We start from the raw sequence: 13,356 nt of genomic DNA, 5'->3' as shown, positions 1-13,356 counted from the left end.
TTGTCGCATCCCAAGTCGGGCACAACAGGGCCGATAGATCGTGGCTGTAGTGTCCATGTGCTGGATTTGATTCTTTCTTGTGATAACTCTACCAAGTTTATGATGAATGGTCAACATTCACATGCGAGAAAAATAATCTTTTATGCCTTTACAATACCTGAAAATGTTCGATATTTTTAAAGTATAATTTCTGTTATGTAGGGAAACAGTCAATTGAGAGACAATGTGCTACAATGGCAATAGAGACAAATGATGAGTTAATCTGCTTTTGGTAACGTCTGAGGGAGGAATGTTGACCCAGACAACTTAATCTATGGTGAACTTTTATGTCCACTGACAGATAGATAGGGCCTCAGTTTAAAGTCTCATCTGACAATGCAGCTCTTCCAGCCTGTTACTTTGAACTATCAACCTAGATCATATGCTCAAGAACTTTTTAAGTCACAGGCAAACAGATCTACAAGCTGATCACACAGTTTACTTCTCCCCCTTCACAATGGATGGAAAGTTGCTGTTTTCTGTTCCAATGTATATTAATGACATTAATCTTGGTGCAGGATTCTTCCCTCAATCTACTTCATTGTTCCAGATATTTTTGAATGCTAATTAACTTCATTAATTTTATTGCCTGGCCATGTAGTTTGATATCATCAGTAATTGTTCATGATGATTACCAGCAGTGTTCTCTTTCAGACCATTTCGAACAGTTTAAAGAGCAGAATATCTGGGATACACCTCCCCCCACCGCCAAACCCCAATTCAACACCTAATCACTGCCCTATGTGTCCAAATTCCATTATATTCTCTTTTCTACCGCCAACTCAGTTTTGAATCCAGCTAGCTAATTTCACATTAACTTCATGAACTTTAGCCTTCTTTGACTCTCGCAGAGAATTCTGTCAACGCCTGCTGAAAATCCAATTAAATCTGTAGAGTGCATAGCACTCGTCTTCTCCTTTGCTTATTACTTCCAAGAACGGCACAAAACACGTGAAACATGGCCCATTACAGCAAAATCTTGCTGACTGCTCCTTGTGGTTTCAGCGTTCTTTAGATTGATATTGACAGCGGAACTTTGAAGATGGTAGATACACAGTAAATTATTATCCACACAAGTTATGAAATATCAAAAATTCCATCATTACCTTGATAATAAAATCTGCACCCAGTGGGCCTTGCATCTTCAGAACTTCTTTGTCAGAACTTTTCTGAAACTCGACTGTGGTATTCTCAATGACAGATACGCCTGAAGCATTTAGCTTGTGATCTCCTTTATTCCCTTGTAGAGTTTTTGATTCAATATCTGAAATAAATTTGATTCAGATCATTATACATTTATGCCCTTCCAATGTGCTTGACATCTTGTTAGCAAAGTTGGAAATGTTATTACACAGATTCATTAACAGCTACATTTTTCTAAACATCTTCATGGAGAAATGTTGGGAGAAGTTACGTGAATCAAAATTCACAAAAGCTCAAGCACACTGCATGTGGAATGCTGGGCTAACTGTCATGGTTTTCATTTTCTTCATTCTTTGAAAGTTAAATATAGAAACAGAAAATAGGATCAGGAGTGGGCCATTCGGCCCTTCGAGCCTGCTCCGCCATTTAATGTGTTCATGGCTGATCCTTTCACTTTAACTTAAAATCATCCTGCACTCTCACCATAACCCTTGACACCTTAAGAGTCTGGAAATCTATTCCCTCCTCAAATATATTCAGTGATTTGGCCTGTGATCAGTGTCTACCCTTTTGGGTAGAGAATTGCACAGGTACATCACTCACTGAGTGAAGACATTTCTCCTCATCTCAGTCCTAGATGGCCTACCCCGTATCCTGAGCCTGTGGGCCATTATTCTAGACCCCATCCCCACATCCAAGGGAAACATCATCCCTTCATCCGGCCTGTCCAGTGCTTTCAGAATTGTATACGTTTCAATCAGATGCCTTCTCATTCTTATCAACTCCAGTGAAAATCGGCGCAGTCGACCCAATCTCTCCTCATACAACACTCCTGCCATCCCAGGAATCAGTCTGGCGAATTGTGATAAATGTAGGATTTTTTACATATATTGTATTATGTGTCTGGTGCAGTAATACATAGAATTTACAGTGCAGCAGGAGGCCATTCGGCCCATTGAGCCTGCAACAGCCCTTGGATAGAGCACCCCCCTTAAGCCCACAACTCCATCCCATACCCGTAACCCAGTAACCCCACGCAACCCCTTTGGACACTAAGGGCAATTTCTCATGGCCAATCCACCTAACCTGCACGTCTTTGGACTGTGGGAAGAAACCGGAGCACCCGGAGGAAACCCACGCAGACATGGGGGAGAACGTGCAGACTCCACACAGACAGTGACCCAAGCCGGGAATCGAACCTGGGATCCTGGCGCTGTGAAACGACAATGCTAACCACTGTGTATCGTGCCGCTCTTTTTTAATGTTATTAAAAAAAAATTAGGTTAAGGTATCCAGATTATAGCGGGATTCTCCCATTCCAGCGCGATGGTCCGACGCCCGTGTAAAAAACGGAGCGAACCACACCGGCGTTGGGCCGACCAGAAGTTGCAGAATTCGCTGCACTTTCGGGGGCTAGGCCGGTGGCGGAGGAGTTGGCGCCGTGCAAGTTAGCGCATGTGCAGAACCGCCGGCTTGGTTCAGAGCATGCGCAGACCGGCTGGCGTATTCTGCCCCATGCGCAGGGGTGTGTCTTCTCCGCGCCAGCCATGGCAGAGCCCTACAGGGGCGGCGCAGAAGGAAGGATTTCCACCACGGCACAGGCCCATCCGCAGATTGATGGGCCCCAATCGCAGGCCAGGCCACCCCGCACCCCCCCCAAGGACCGCACCAGCAAACTTACCTGCAAGGTACCACTGTATGGGACCATGTCCAATCCACGCCGGCGGGACTGGCCAGAAACCGACGGCCGCTCGGCCCATCGGGGCCTGGAGAATTGCCGGGGGGCCGCTGCCAATGGCCCCCGACCGGCGTGGCGTGATCCCTGCCCCTGCCTGAAAACTGGCACCGGAGAATACAGCAGCCGGCTCCGGAGTGGCAGTGCGGGATTCACGCCCCCCCCCCCCCCCTCCCCCCACCCCCCCACCCCGGGTATTCTCCAACCCGGCAGGGGGTCGGAGAATCTTACCCTAAATGCCTGCTATAGCTGTGTTTACAGGGTTACAGCTCAGCAGGCTGTGTCACTCATGGGAGGGGCCGGGTCTGCTTTTAGTTCCATTTTTCAGCCCTGCCCTGTGTCTGTTGTTTTTAGTTTCATTTTCAGAGTACCCAATTAATTTTTTCCAATTAAGGGGCAATTTAGCGTGGCCAATCCACCTAGCTTGTACATTTTTGGATTGTGGGGGTCTGAAGAAAGAGGTGCGTTTCTCAGACTGACTTCTGAAAGCTTGTCTCCTAAGGGCTTTGGGAATAAATCTGTAAGCCACTGAGTGTTAACTGTTTTAACAAATGGCATTTGACCTGTGTGTGTGGATTTTGCTTAAGTGAAAGTTTAGAAGTAGGCGGGAAAGTCAGCTCCTTGGATGATAACGTGTTAATAATAAAGTTTGTTTTAATCTAAAAAGATCCCTGCTTGCCAGTGGATTCACCCCTGGTTCGAAGTATCCTTTCCTCACAGTTTAGAAATTAAAAAGTTCTTAGAGTCTTGTCTGGCTTCCTAATCTAAATTGGGGTCTGGTCCGGGTATCGTAACAGAGCCAGTTCAGTGGTTTCACAGAACTAAAACACTACCGTCACCTCAAAAGGGGGAATCGCCCAAGCACAACATCCTTTTAAGAAAGTCTCCCCATGGTTCTTCCATTTTGATTAATTGCATGGAACACCGCATTTGGAATATGATTTCGCTTTTGCCACTCAAAGCATTGAGATTGCGATACAAGGTGCAACACATACATCCAGGGAGCACAGGACAGCATGGTGGCGCAGTGGGTTAGCACTGTGGCCTCACGGCACCGAGGTCCCAGGTTCGATCCCGGCTCTGGGTCACTGTCCGTGTGGAGTTTGCACATTCTCCCCGTGTTTGCGTGGGTTTCGCCCCCAAAAATGCACAAGCTAGGTGGATTGGCCATGCTAAATTGCCCCTTAATTGGAAAAAATGAATTGGGTACTCTAAATTTAAAAAAAATACATTCAGGGAGCACTAACTGAGAAAACAAGCATGAGGGATTGACCGGGTGTACGTTTTTGGATGGAAACTGTTTAGCATATTTTAAGGAAGATAGTGTACAGCCATATACTGGACAACCAATCAAATTTGCGCATGTGTTAACTTCTTCAGACAAACGGAAATATACCAACAAATAGTGACATTTTTTTCGAACCACGTGACCAAATCGCTTCAAATATAAGTCCTGTTCTGACTTTCACACAGCTATGATTTTAAATATTTATAGGGTATTTCAGAAAGCTGCCTTGTGGCTAGATCTGAGGGTAGCCCTGTGTATATTAGCCCAAGAGGAAGCAAACGCACAAACAGAATAGGCTTTGACCTATCCGTTGAGAGGGAAAAAGCATTCTATTACTTCAATCCCCAAATATATGTTTAGTGATGGGTTAATCCAAAAGTTTTCCTTCATGGGAAATTTATAGTCAAGATTATTGTTTAATTCCCTTTGGGATTCCATGAGGAAAAATGCAAAGCTTTTCCTTCAATAGATTGGCTGGTGTAGAAAGACGAAGGGGGGTAAAAACTCTCCTAACTTGCTCCTTGGAGTTGAATTTAACCTAACTTGGTGAATGAGAAACTGATGCGATTGGTTTGTTTTCCCCATTTTACACCCCTTGACTCCAACCACATTTTAATTTCCAAAAGTTAAAAAAGCAGCCCAGCTAAACCTGTGTGTTCCCTGCTGGGATAACATTATAATTCACATGCTGTTTGCTTATTTGAGACCCGAACAATTTAGGTTTTCATAAATATTTTGGGCTACTTAAGGAGAATGCAAAATCTCACATCATTTTTTTAATTAAAAATAAATTTAAGAGTACCCAATTCTTTTTTTCCAATTAAGGGGCAATTTAACCTGGCCAATTGACCTACCCTGCACAACTTTTTAGGTTTTGGGGGTGAGACCCGTGCAGACACGGAATGTGCAAACTGCACACGGAGAGTGACCTGGGGCCGGGAATAGAACCTGGGTCCTCGGCATCATGAGGCAGCAATGCTAACCACTACGCCACTGTGTCATCCTATCTCACATCATTTAAATCATGTTTAATCTCAAGTTAAGCAACAAAGGATTGTGCTTTGATTTCTTGAGACAAGTGACAAAATCAAACAATTTTATCTCAACAAAACAATGAATGGAGTTCAAGAACCACCCTTCCCTATTCACAACTTGTGTCACTATATGGCACCTTTAATGCAATAAAATATTACAAGTTGCTTCGTTGAAGCAAAATTTGACAACAAACCATGTGAGGAGATGTTAGGGTAGATGGCAAAAGCTGGGAGCACCTTGAAGGAGGAACGAAGAAGAAAGATGGATAGGTTTTGTGGGGGAAATTCCTGAGCTTTGGGTTTTGGCAACTGTAGTCATGGTCACAAATGGTAAATAATGGTATAATAAACTTAACGTTTCAGTGTGCTTCACGCACTCAATTGAAAACTACTATGTAAACATTTACGACGGAATTTGTAATTTTAAAATCTCTTGTTAGTTGTCACCATTCCCTGCCATGCCTGGAAGGTGTTGTTTTGAATAGGCAATCTCATTTTAACTTGATCAATGAGCTGTTATAGATCCTGTCATGTCAGGTACTGCTCTAGAGTCTGCTGATCAAAGCTCCTCTCCATAGGACCAGCCTGTTGGGTTGGAAATAATTACTTTTGCAATTTTAACCGTTCTGAGCATTTTATTGATCTCTGTCCATCAAGATTCTGCATTGGTCTCATCTAAAGTGGCCATAGGGTTCCTGCGAACTGTGCGCTTGATTTTAACTGAGGGCCTGAACTTCACGGCTTCTGCCCTGTGTAAACGGGGTGGTAGCAGGCTGAGGACTGGCTTTCGTCCTTAGTTTACATGGGCACTCGGACTGTGCACTAAGATTGGTGGAGTTGCAGATAGCGAGGAGGACTGTCAGAGAATACAGCAGAATATAGATAGATTGGAGAGTTGGGAAGAGAAATGGCAGATGGAGTTCAATCCAGGCAAATGCGAGGTGATGCATTTTGGAAGATCTAATTCAAGAGCGGACTATATGGTCAATGGAAGAGTCCTGGGGAAAATTGATGCCAGAGAGATCTGAGAGTTCAGGTCCATTGTACCCTGAAGGTGGCAATGCAAGTCGATAGAGTGGTCAAGAAGGCATACAGCATGCTTGCCTTCATCGGACGGGGTATTGAGTACAAGAGTCGGCAGGTCATGTTACAGTCTTATAGGAGTTTGGTTAGGCCACATTTGGAATACTGCGTGCAGTTCTGATCGCCACATTACCAGAAGGATGTGGATGCTTTGGAGAGGGTGCGGAGGAGGTTCACCAGGATGTTGCCTGGTATGGAGGTTGCTAGCTATGAAGAAAGTTTGAGTAGATTAGGATTGGTTTCGTTGGAAAGACGGTGGTTGAGGGGGGACCTGATTGAGGTCTACAAAATTATGAGAGGTATGGACAGGGTGGATAGCAACAAGCTTTTTCCAAGATTGGGGGTGTCAATTACAAGGGGTCACGATTTCAAGGTGAGAGGGGGAAAGTTTAAGAGAGATGTGCGTGGAAAGTTTTTTACGCAGAGGGTGGTGCGTGCCTGGAACGCTTTGCCAGCGGAGGTGGTAGAGGCGGGCACGATAGCATCATTTAAGATGCATCTAGACTGATAGATAAACGGGCGGGGAACAGAGGGAAGTAGACCTTGGAAAATAGGGGACAGGTTTAGATAAAGGATCTGGATCGGCGCAGGCTGGGAGGGCCGAAGGGCCTGTTCCTGTGCTGTAATTTTCTTTGTTCTTTGTTGCCATGTTAACCTGGGTCCAGGACCAGCAAACAGAACACCTGCCTCTTGCAGGCAGGATGCCACTTTTAATATGCAAATTGGGGTTGAAATAAGAATCTTTAATGCTGCTACTGTGCCTGTGTTTATCCAGGCACCGGTGTAACCTTTGCTCACAGACCCAGTCAGGTGCCAATGCCAATAGAAAATTAGTATTTGATGACATCTGACCATGAACAATGCCTCGTGCAATTATCTCCCAAAAATCTCTTTCATTTAGTTTGCCGGAACAGTGCGAAAAATTTGGGACTATACAAGATCCAATATTCGAAGGGCTGGTAAAAGTTTGTTTAAAAAAAAATCTCACAAATCCCCAGCTTCAAGATTTCTGTCAACAGCCTTACTTTCAAGGTGATTTTGGGGAATTTGGAAACTGTCGAGGTTTTTCCCAACTGACAATCGTGCTAAATAACAATTGACAAGCAGAAATTGCCACAATATGAACTCTTGAAGATCCATGAAAAAGCCCCAGTACAACTTTTAAAATTGAACAAAAATCAGTGGGATATCACATCCCCAATAGCTTACACTTATTACCCTCACACGTGCATTGAAATGACTTTCTGTAATGAAGTTTCACAATTGAGGTTTTTCCAGATGTAAGAAAGCGCTGATAGAAAACCCTACTCTACATTGGCCCTCTTGAAACACGCACCGTCAACGGGAAATGTTCCAGTTGCTGGATGGTATCCGTCGTCGGGCCAGAATTAGACAGGTGCACAATTGAAAGTTCAATTGATACTGAGACAAAAAACAGGTTTTTCGCTGTAATCTAAATACCGAGAGGCCCAGATAGAGTGGACGTGGAGAAGACGTTTCCACTGGTAGGGGAGATTAGAATCCGAGGGCACTCAGACTGAAGGGACAATCCTTTAAAACTGAGATGAGGAGGAATTTCTTCAGGTGGTGAATTTGTGGAATTCTTTGCCGCACGGTTGCTTAGGGGTTAGCACATTGCTTCACAACTTCAGGGTCCGAGGTTCGATTCCCGACTTGGGTTACTGCCTGGGCAGAGTCTGCACGTTCTCCCCGTGTCTGTGTGGGTTTCCTCCGGGTGCTCTGGTTTCCTCCCACAGTCCAAAGATGTGCAGGTTCGGTGGATTGACCATGCTAAAATTGCCGTTAGAGTCCAAAAAGGTTAAGTGGAGTTACTGGGATGGGATGGAGGGGTTGGCTTGAGTGGAGTACGTTTTCCAAGAGGTGGTGCAGACTCGATGGGCCAAATAGCATCCTACTGCACTGTAAATTCAATGATAGAAGGCTGTGGAGGTCAAGTCACTGAGTGTCTTTTGGACAGAGAAAGATAGGTTCTGGATTAATAAGGGGATCACGGATTATGGGGAGAAGGCAAGAGAATGGGGACGAGAATCGTATCAGCCACAATTGAATGATGGAGCAGGCTCGATGTACTGAGTGGTGTAATTCTGCTCCTATATCGTGTGGTTTTAAGAGTTGACACAAGAGTGGAGGCAATATCTTCTCTGCCCCATCTCAAGAATTCTTGGTGTGAGATAAAATTGAAGGGGAAACAATACATACTTATTGGAGAGGTTGGTAGGTGCTAGAGGGTTGTTGTCTTGGTTCCCAGAGCACAATCTTGACATATACTTGCTCTGGGAAGTATTTCCATAACCTGTCATATTTGTTATTTAAAATGGAGCACGTGACTCAGGCCTGATGAGTCTGCACAAGGTTGGACTTTGATCTTGGTGACGCTGCCCCTACTTTCTAAAGCCAGCTGAGATCTTGCGCTGCCTCCTGCTGTGTATTTCTGTCAATGTCAATGCCTCTCCAGAGTTAATGGTGACTGCTTTGATGGTGCTGAAGCCTGTTTGATCTTAGTTTCCGATCTCTGTTTGAAATGTGATCCGCGGAGCGAGCTGGTGAAATGATTTGCTCCCCGCACATTTTCCAGGGCTCAGAGTGAGAGCAGCAACTGCCTGCTTTCCTTTACACGGCTATTTCTCTCCTTCAGCTCATTCCAACTCTGCAGATTTAAAGTTCAGCGCACTTAGCTTTCTAGCTGAATCCGGAAACATCATTATGATTGGTGGACTTAGCTCCTAAGCTCCCCTCCCCCTGCCTGTTTCCTGAGTAATCAATTCCTGAAGCATGAGCCCTACCTTATGGGAGCAATTTTTTAAAAATCGTCATTCCTGCAATTTCAGCTCTGCAGTACAAAGCATGTGACTAGTTTTGCCTTCACCAGCCTTTGAACAAGTTAATACTCAATACGTTTATTTGTATTAATTGGCTACCTTTGGGTCCTAATGATAATCATGGAGCTTTGCAGTGTGTCAGCCTATTATTAACTATTGGACACACAGGGCTGGATTCTCCGCATCCCCTTGGCGAGGGGGCGGGGAATCAAAGTTCCCGAACGAATTGGGCCAGGCGCCGCTCCCATGATTCTCCGGGCTTCGGAGAATCGCTCGTCTGCGAATTATGCCGCTTGGCTGGGGAACTATTGCCACAGGCCTCCCAGCGATGCTCCGCTTCCGACCGGCCGAGTTCCCGACGGTATGGAACTAATGTGGTATGGCTGGTCGGGACTCTCGCACGGTCGTCCTGGTGTGTGGGATGGGGGGATCGAGTACCAATCGGGGCAGCGATCGGGTCAGTCCGATGCAGTGGTGCGCGGCCAATCGGGGGGGACTACATTGTCCGTATTGGTCTGCGGTCCAAGTCCGCCATGGCGCTCGGCGCAGACGCTGGAGGCTGGCGCCTTGCGCATGCGCGGACTCGGAACCAGAAGTGCGTGATTCCCTTATCTGCAGCAAAAGCTGCGAGCTTCACGACAGGTCCCTGCTAGTCCCCTGCAGGAAAGTCAATCGCCTTTTATTTTTTGCAGGAAACTGGGGAGTGCAATGCCAGCAATTTTACACCGGTGTGGGGACATAGCCCCATTTTGGGAGAATCCAGCACACAGTATCCAAGGCTGCATCATCACCACTAATTCAAGATAATTGCCATCATATTGGCAAATTTAGGCCGTTGAACTTTAGTACTGTCATTTGACATACTGACATTAAGCATCATAAAGAGTTGACCCTGGGTTTGAATCCCAGAAAAATCTTTCACTGAAGGGAATATTTAACTTATTCAGACAGAAGAAAAATGAACATTATTCTTTATGAGTGGTTTACTGCAGGCTGAGGGAATATAGTAACCCATTCTCAAACATTTTTGTTTTCAGTTGTATATAAAGACAATTGGCAGATTTCTTCAGCCCTTCCCGGTGACAGGATCTCCTGGTCCTGCCGGAGTCAACTCCTGGCATGAGTTTCCCAACAGCGGCTCAGGCGAAAAATGTGAATCAGCATCAACGGGGCTGGAAGATGCCGCCTCCTCTGCCGTGGAAAAATCCGCCATGGGGGAAGCGGAGTCGGTGGGGGCTGATGAATTACACACTATACTTCATAGCATTTTGCTATTGAGCATGGGCAGGATTTACCGACCAACCCGCCCCGCGTTTTTCGGCAGTGGAGGCGGCCCGCCAACAACATGCTGGGGGTTACAATTGATCAGAAACTGAACTGGACTAGTCACATTAAATGTATTTTATTCTAAACGTATGGAAAAGATTACAAACAGAAACAATCCAGGGAACAAAATCCCCAACATACAACTATACAGTTTGTACAAATTTTCCCCTTTGTCAGCCCCGTCAAACCCCTGCGACCAACTGCTCCTCAAACACGGCCACAAATATCCCCCACTTTGCCTCAATGCCCTCCGTTGAATTCCTTGATTTGTACTTAATCTTTTCCAACCAAAGAATGTCATTAAAGTCTCCCAGCCAAGCCGCCACCACAGGTGGCATCGCTGAACGCCACTCCAGCAGAATTCTTTGCTGGACAATCAGAGAGGCAAAGACCACATCGGCCCTCCTACCCCAATCAGCTCCGGTTTCTCCAATATCCCAAATATCGGCACCAAAGGGTCCGGCCCAAACTCCTTCCCCACTATCCTTGTTAGTATCGCCAACACTCTCGCCCAAAATGGTCTAGTCACATTAGTACTGTGGCTACCAGGGCAGCTCAAAGACTAGGAATCCTACGGCAAGTAACTCCCTTCCTGACCACTCAAACCTCTCCGCCATCTACAAGGCATAAGTCGGGAGTGTAATGGAATACTCCTCACTTGCCTGGATGTGTGCAGCTCCAACAACACCCAAGAAGCCCAACACCACCCAGGACAAATCACCTCGCTTGATTGGTCCTCCTTCCACAAACATCCAAACCCTCCACCAGCGACGAGCAGGGTGTACCATCTACAAGATGCACTGCGGTAACACACCAAGGTTCCTCAGACAACACCTTCCAAACCCTTGGCCACTAGCATCTAGAAAGACAAGAGCAGTAGATACCTGGGAACCCCACCACCTGGAGATACCCCTCCAAGTCACTCACCACCACGGCTTGGAAATATATTGCCGTTCCTTCACTGTCACTGGGGCAACATCTTGGAACACCCTCACTACTAGCACAGTGAGTGTACCTACACCTCAAGAACTGCAGCGGTTCAAGAGGCAACTTATCACCACCTTCTGAAGGGAAACTAGGGATGGGCAATAAATGAAAATGAAATGAAAATCGCTTATTGTCACGAGTAGGCTTCAATGAAGTTACTGTGAAAAGCCCCAACCAACGATGCCCACATCCTGCAAATGAATTTTTAAACAATGTTTTAATCTTCCAGGCCTACCATTGTCAACAGGGTTTCCCATTGACTGCACGCCTCATCACCGGGTATCCAATGCGCTGGCATGGGACCGGAAATTCCCGCTGTCGTGTACAGCTGGTAAATCCCGCCCAATATCATCACAAATTCCTTTGAAGCGCAACCATTAATGATTAAAGAACCAGAATGTGAAATTGGAGCTCGCAGTCACTGATCCCAAAATAGTGATCAGTACTCTAGAAATGTGGGTCAAAATCTCCGGTCATCGGAATTCAATTTTCCCGCCGGCAAAGCAGCCCTGACAGCAAGTTGCACATCGAGTGGAGTGTTCCAAATGGGAAATCAGCGGGAAGAGATAATCCCGTCGTCAGCGTACGTTTCACCACAGAGAAACACACAGCTGGGGACTGGAGAATCCAACCCGTGGTTTATTGTTCAATGAATTATCAGTCAGAGGAATGTAAAAGATTGATGGATTGACTTAGCTAATCCATCAGAAATCAATCAGAAGTATCAATTAATGTGCATTGATTTTCTTGAATTGGAAAATAACTTTGATTTTGATTTTCTTCTTTACTCTCCAATTTTCTTCCTTTCCCCTCCCTCCCTCTCTTTCCAGAAAGTTAAGCAATTTCTTTGTCTCTTTCAGGCAAAGCTGACATTCGAAAAGGAGGTGTGCAGATGTTAGATGCAGTGCCTGCAACAAAATAACTTGCCTGAAGGCATGCCCCATTCCTGTCTTGTCAACTGGAGAAGGGGGCTCAATAATTAACCCGCAGGATAGCTTTTGTGAGCGGCTTGCCTGAGAGCATCGCTTCTCTTTAACTGGACTCAGGGCAGGTATAATGTTCCCAGAGACATTAACGACACGAAAAACCTCCAAGTTGCAAATACCAAAGTTATGGACTAATTTGGCAAACCGAATGGAGGCATCCTGAAAGAAGTCAAAGCCCGTGGGAACAATTCTTTACAAGGCAGACTGCAGGCTACTTCTAGTTAAACTGCAAAAACTCAGCAAACTGCCTGTTCCACATGTTTTTATCTTCTGTTCACAGCTTGTCTGCCAACCAGACATTAACATGGCAGGGGTTAACATATTTCACATGAACTACTGTATTTGTTTTTCCTCAATGGCCAAAGAGAGAATACAACACTGAATTATAAAAATGCCAACCACAAGTTAGGAAGGAAGACGAGAAAAAAAGACAAAGGACAAAGAAATAATAGGCAGAAAGTAGGAGGAAAAGGAACCATAGAACACTATGCTTTACAAAAAATTAAATTTGGATTTGAAAACAGCATATCAATATTACACCTTTTACTTAGTAGAAAGTTAGAACTATGTCAACATAGTATATTGTCAGCTTTTTAATTTATTTGTATTCGTTCGTGGGATGCTGGCATCGCTGGCTGGACCCGCATTAATTGCCCTTGAGAAGGGCAATTGATGATCGACACCTCTGTGCAGGCAGATGAAAGAGCAGCAAAAAAATTTCTGCACAAACAATATTAGACCATGATTTAATTGAGGTTTTCTTTGGGGATGCCAATAATTGGAGGGCATTTCAATTTGCAAACGCAAAAAATAAACGCTGAAAATGGCAACTTCAACAATAATTCTCTGTGTGAACATGTCCCTTCAGATCCTAGAGGTATGAACTGTGTAATGC

At 45.2% G+C, this 13,356-nt stretch overlaps 1 protein-coding gene across 4 annotated transcripts in view; it reads right to left on the bottom strand.

The window, feature by feature from the left end:
• Positions 1-13,356, bottom strand: part of adamtsl3 (ADAMTS-like 3) — a 747,154-nt gene that overhangs the window by 262,687 nt on the left and 471,111 nt on the right. For all 4 annotated transcript variants that reach the window (XM_038813229.1, XM_038813228.1, XM_038813227.1 and 1 more), the window contains one exon: positions 1,146-1,303. In XM_038813229.1, the coding sequence (XP_038669157.1) occupies positions 1,146-1,303 (158 nt within the window). The remainder of the gene's footprint in view (positions 1-1,145; positions 1,304-13,356) is intronic.

Source organism: Scyliorhinus canicula, chromosome 12 (genome assembly GCF_902713615.1).
Source record: "Scyliorhinus canicula chromosome 12, sScyCan1.1, whole genome shotgun sequence".
Taxonomy (NCBI): domain Eukaryota; kingdom Metazoa; phylum Chordata; class Chondrichthyes; order Carcharhiniformes; family Scyliorhinidae; genus Scyliorhinus; species Scyliorhinus canicula.
The sequence above is the reverse complement of the archived record's forward strand: the minus strand, read 5'-3'. Positions and strand labels throughout refer to the sequence as shown.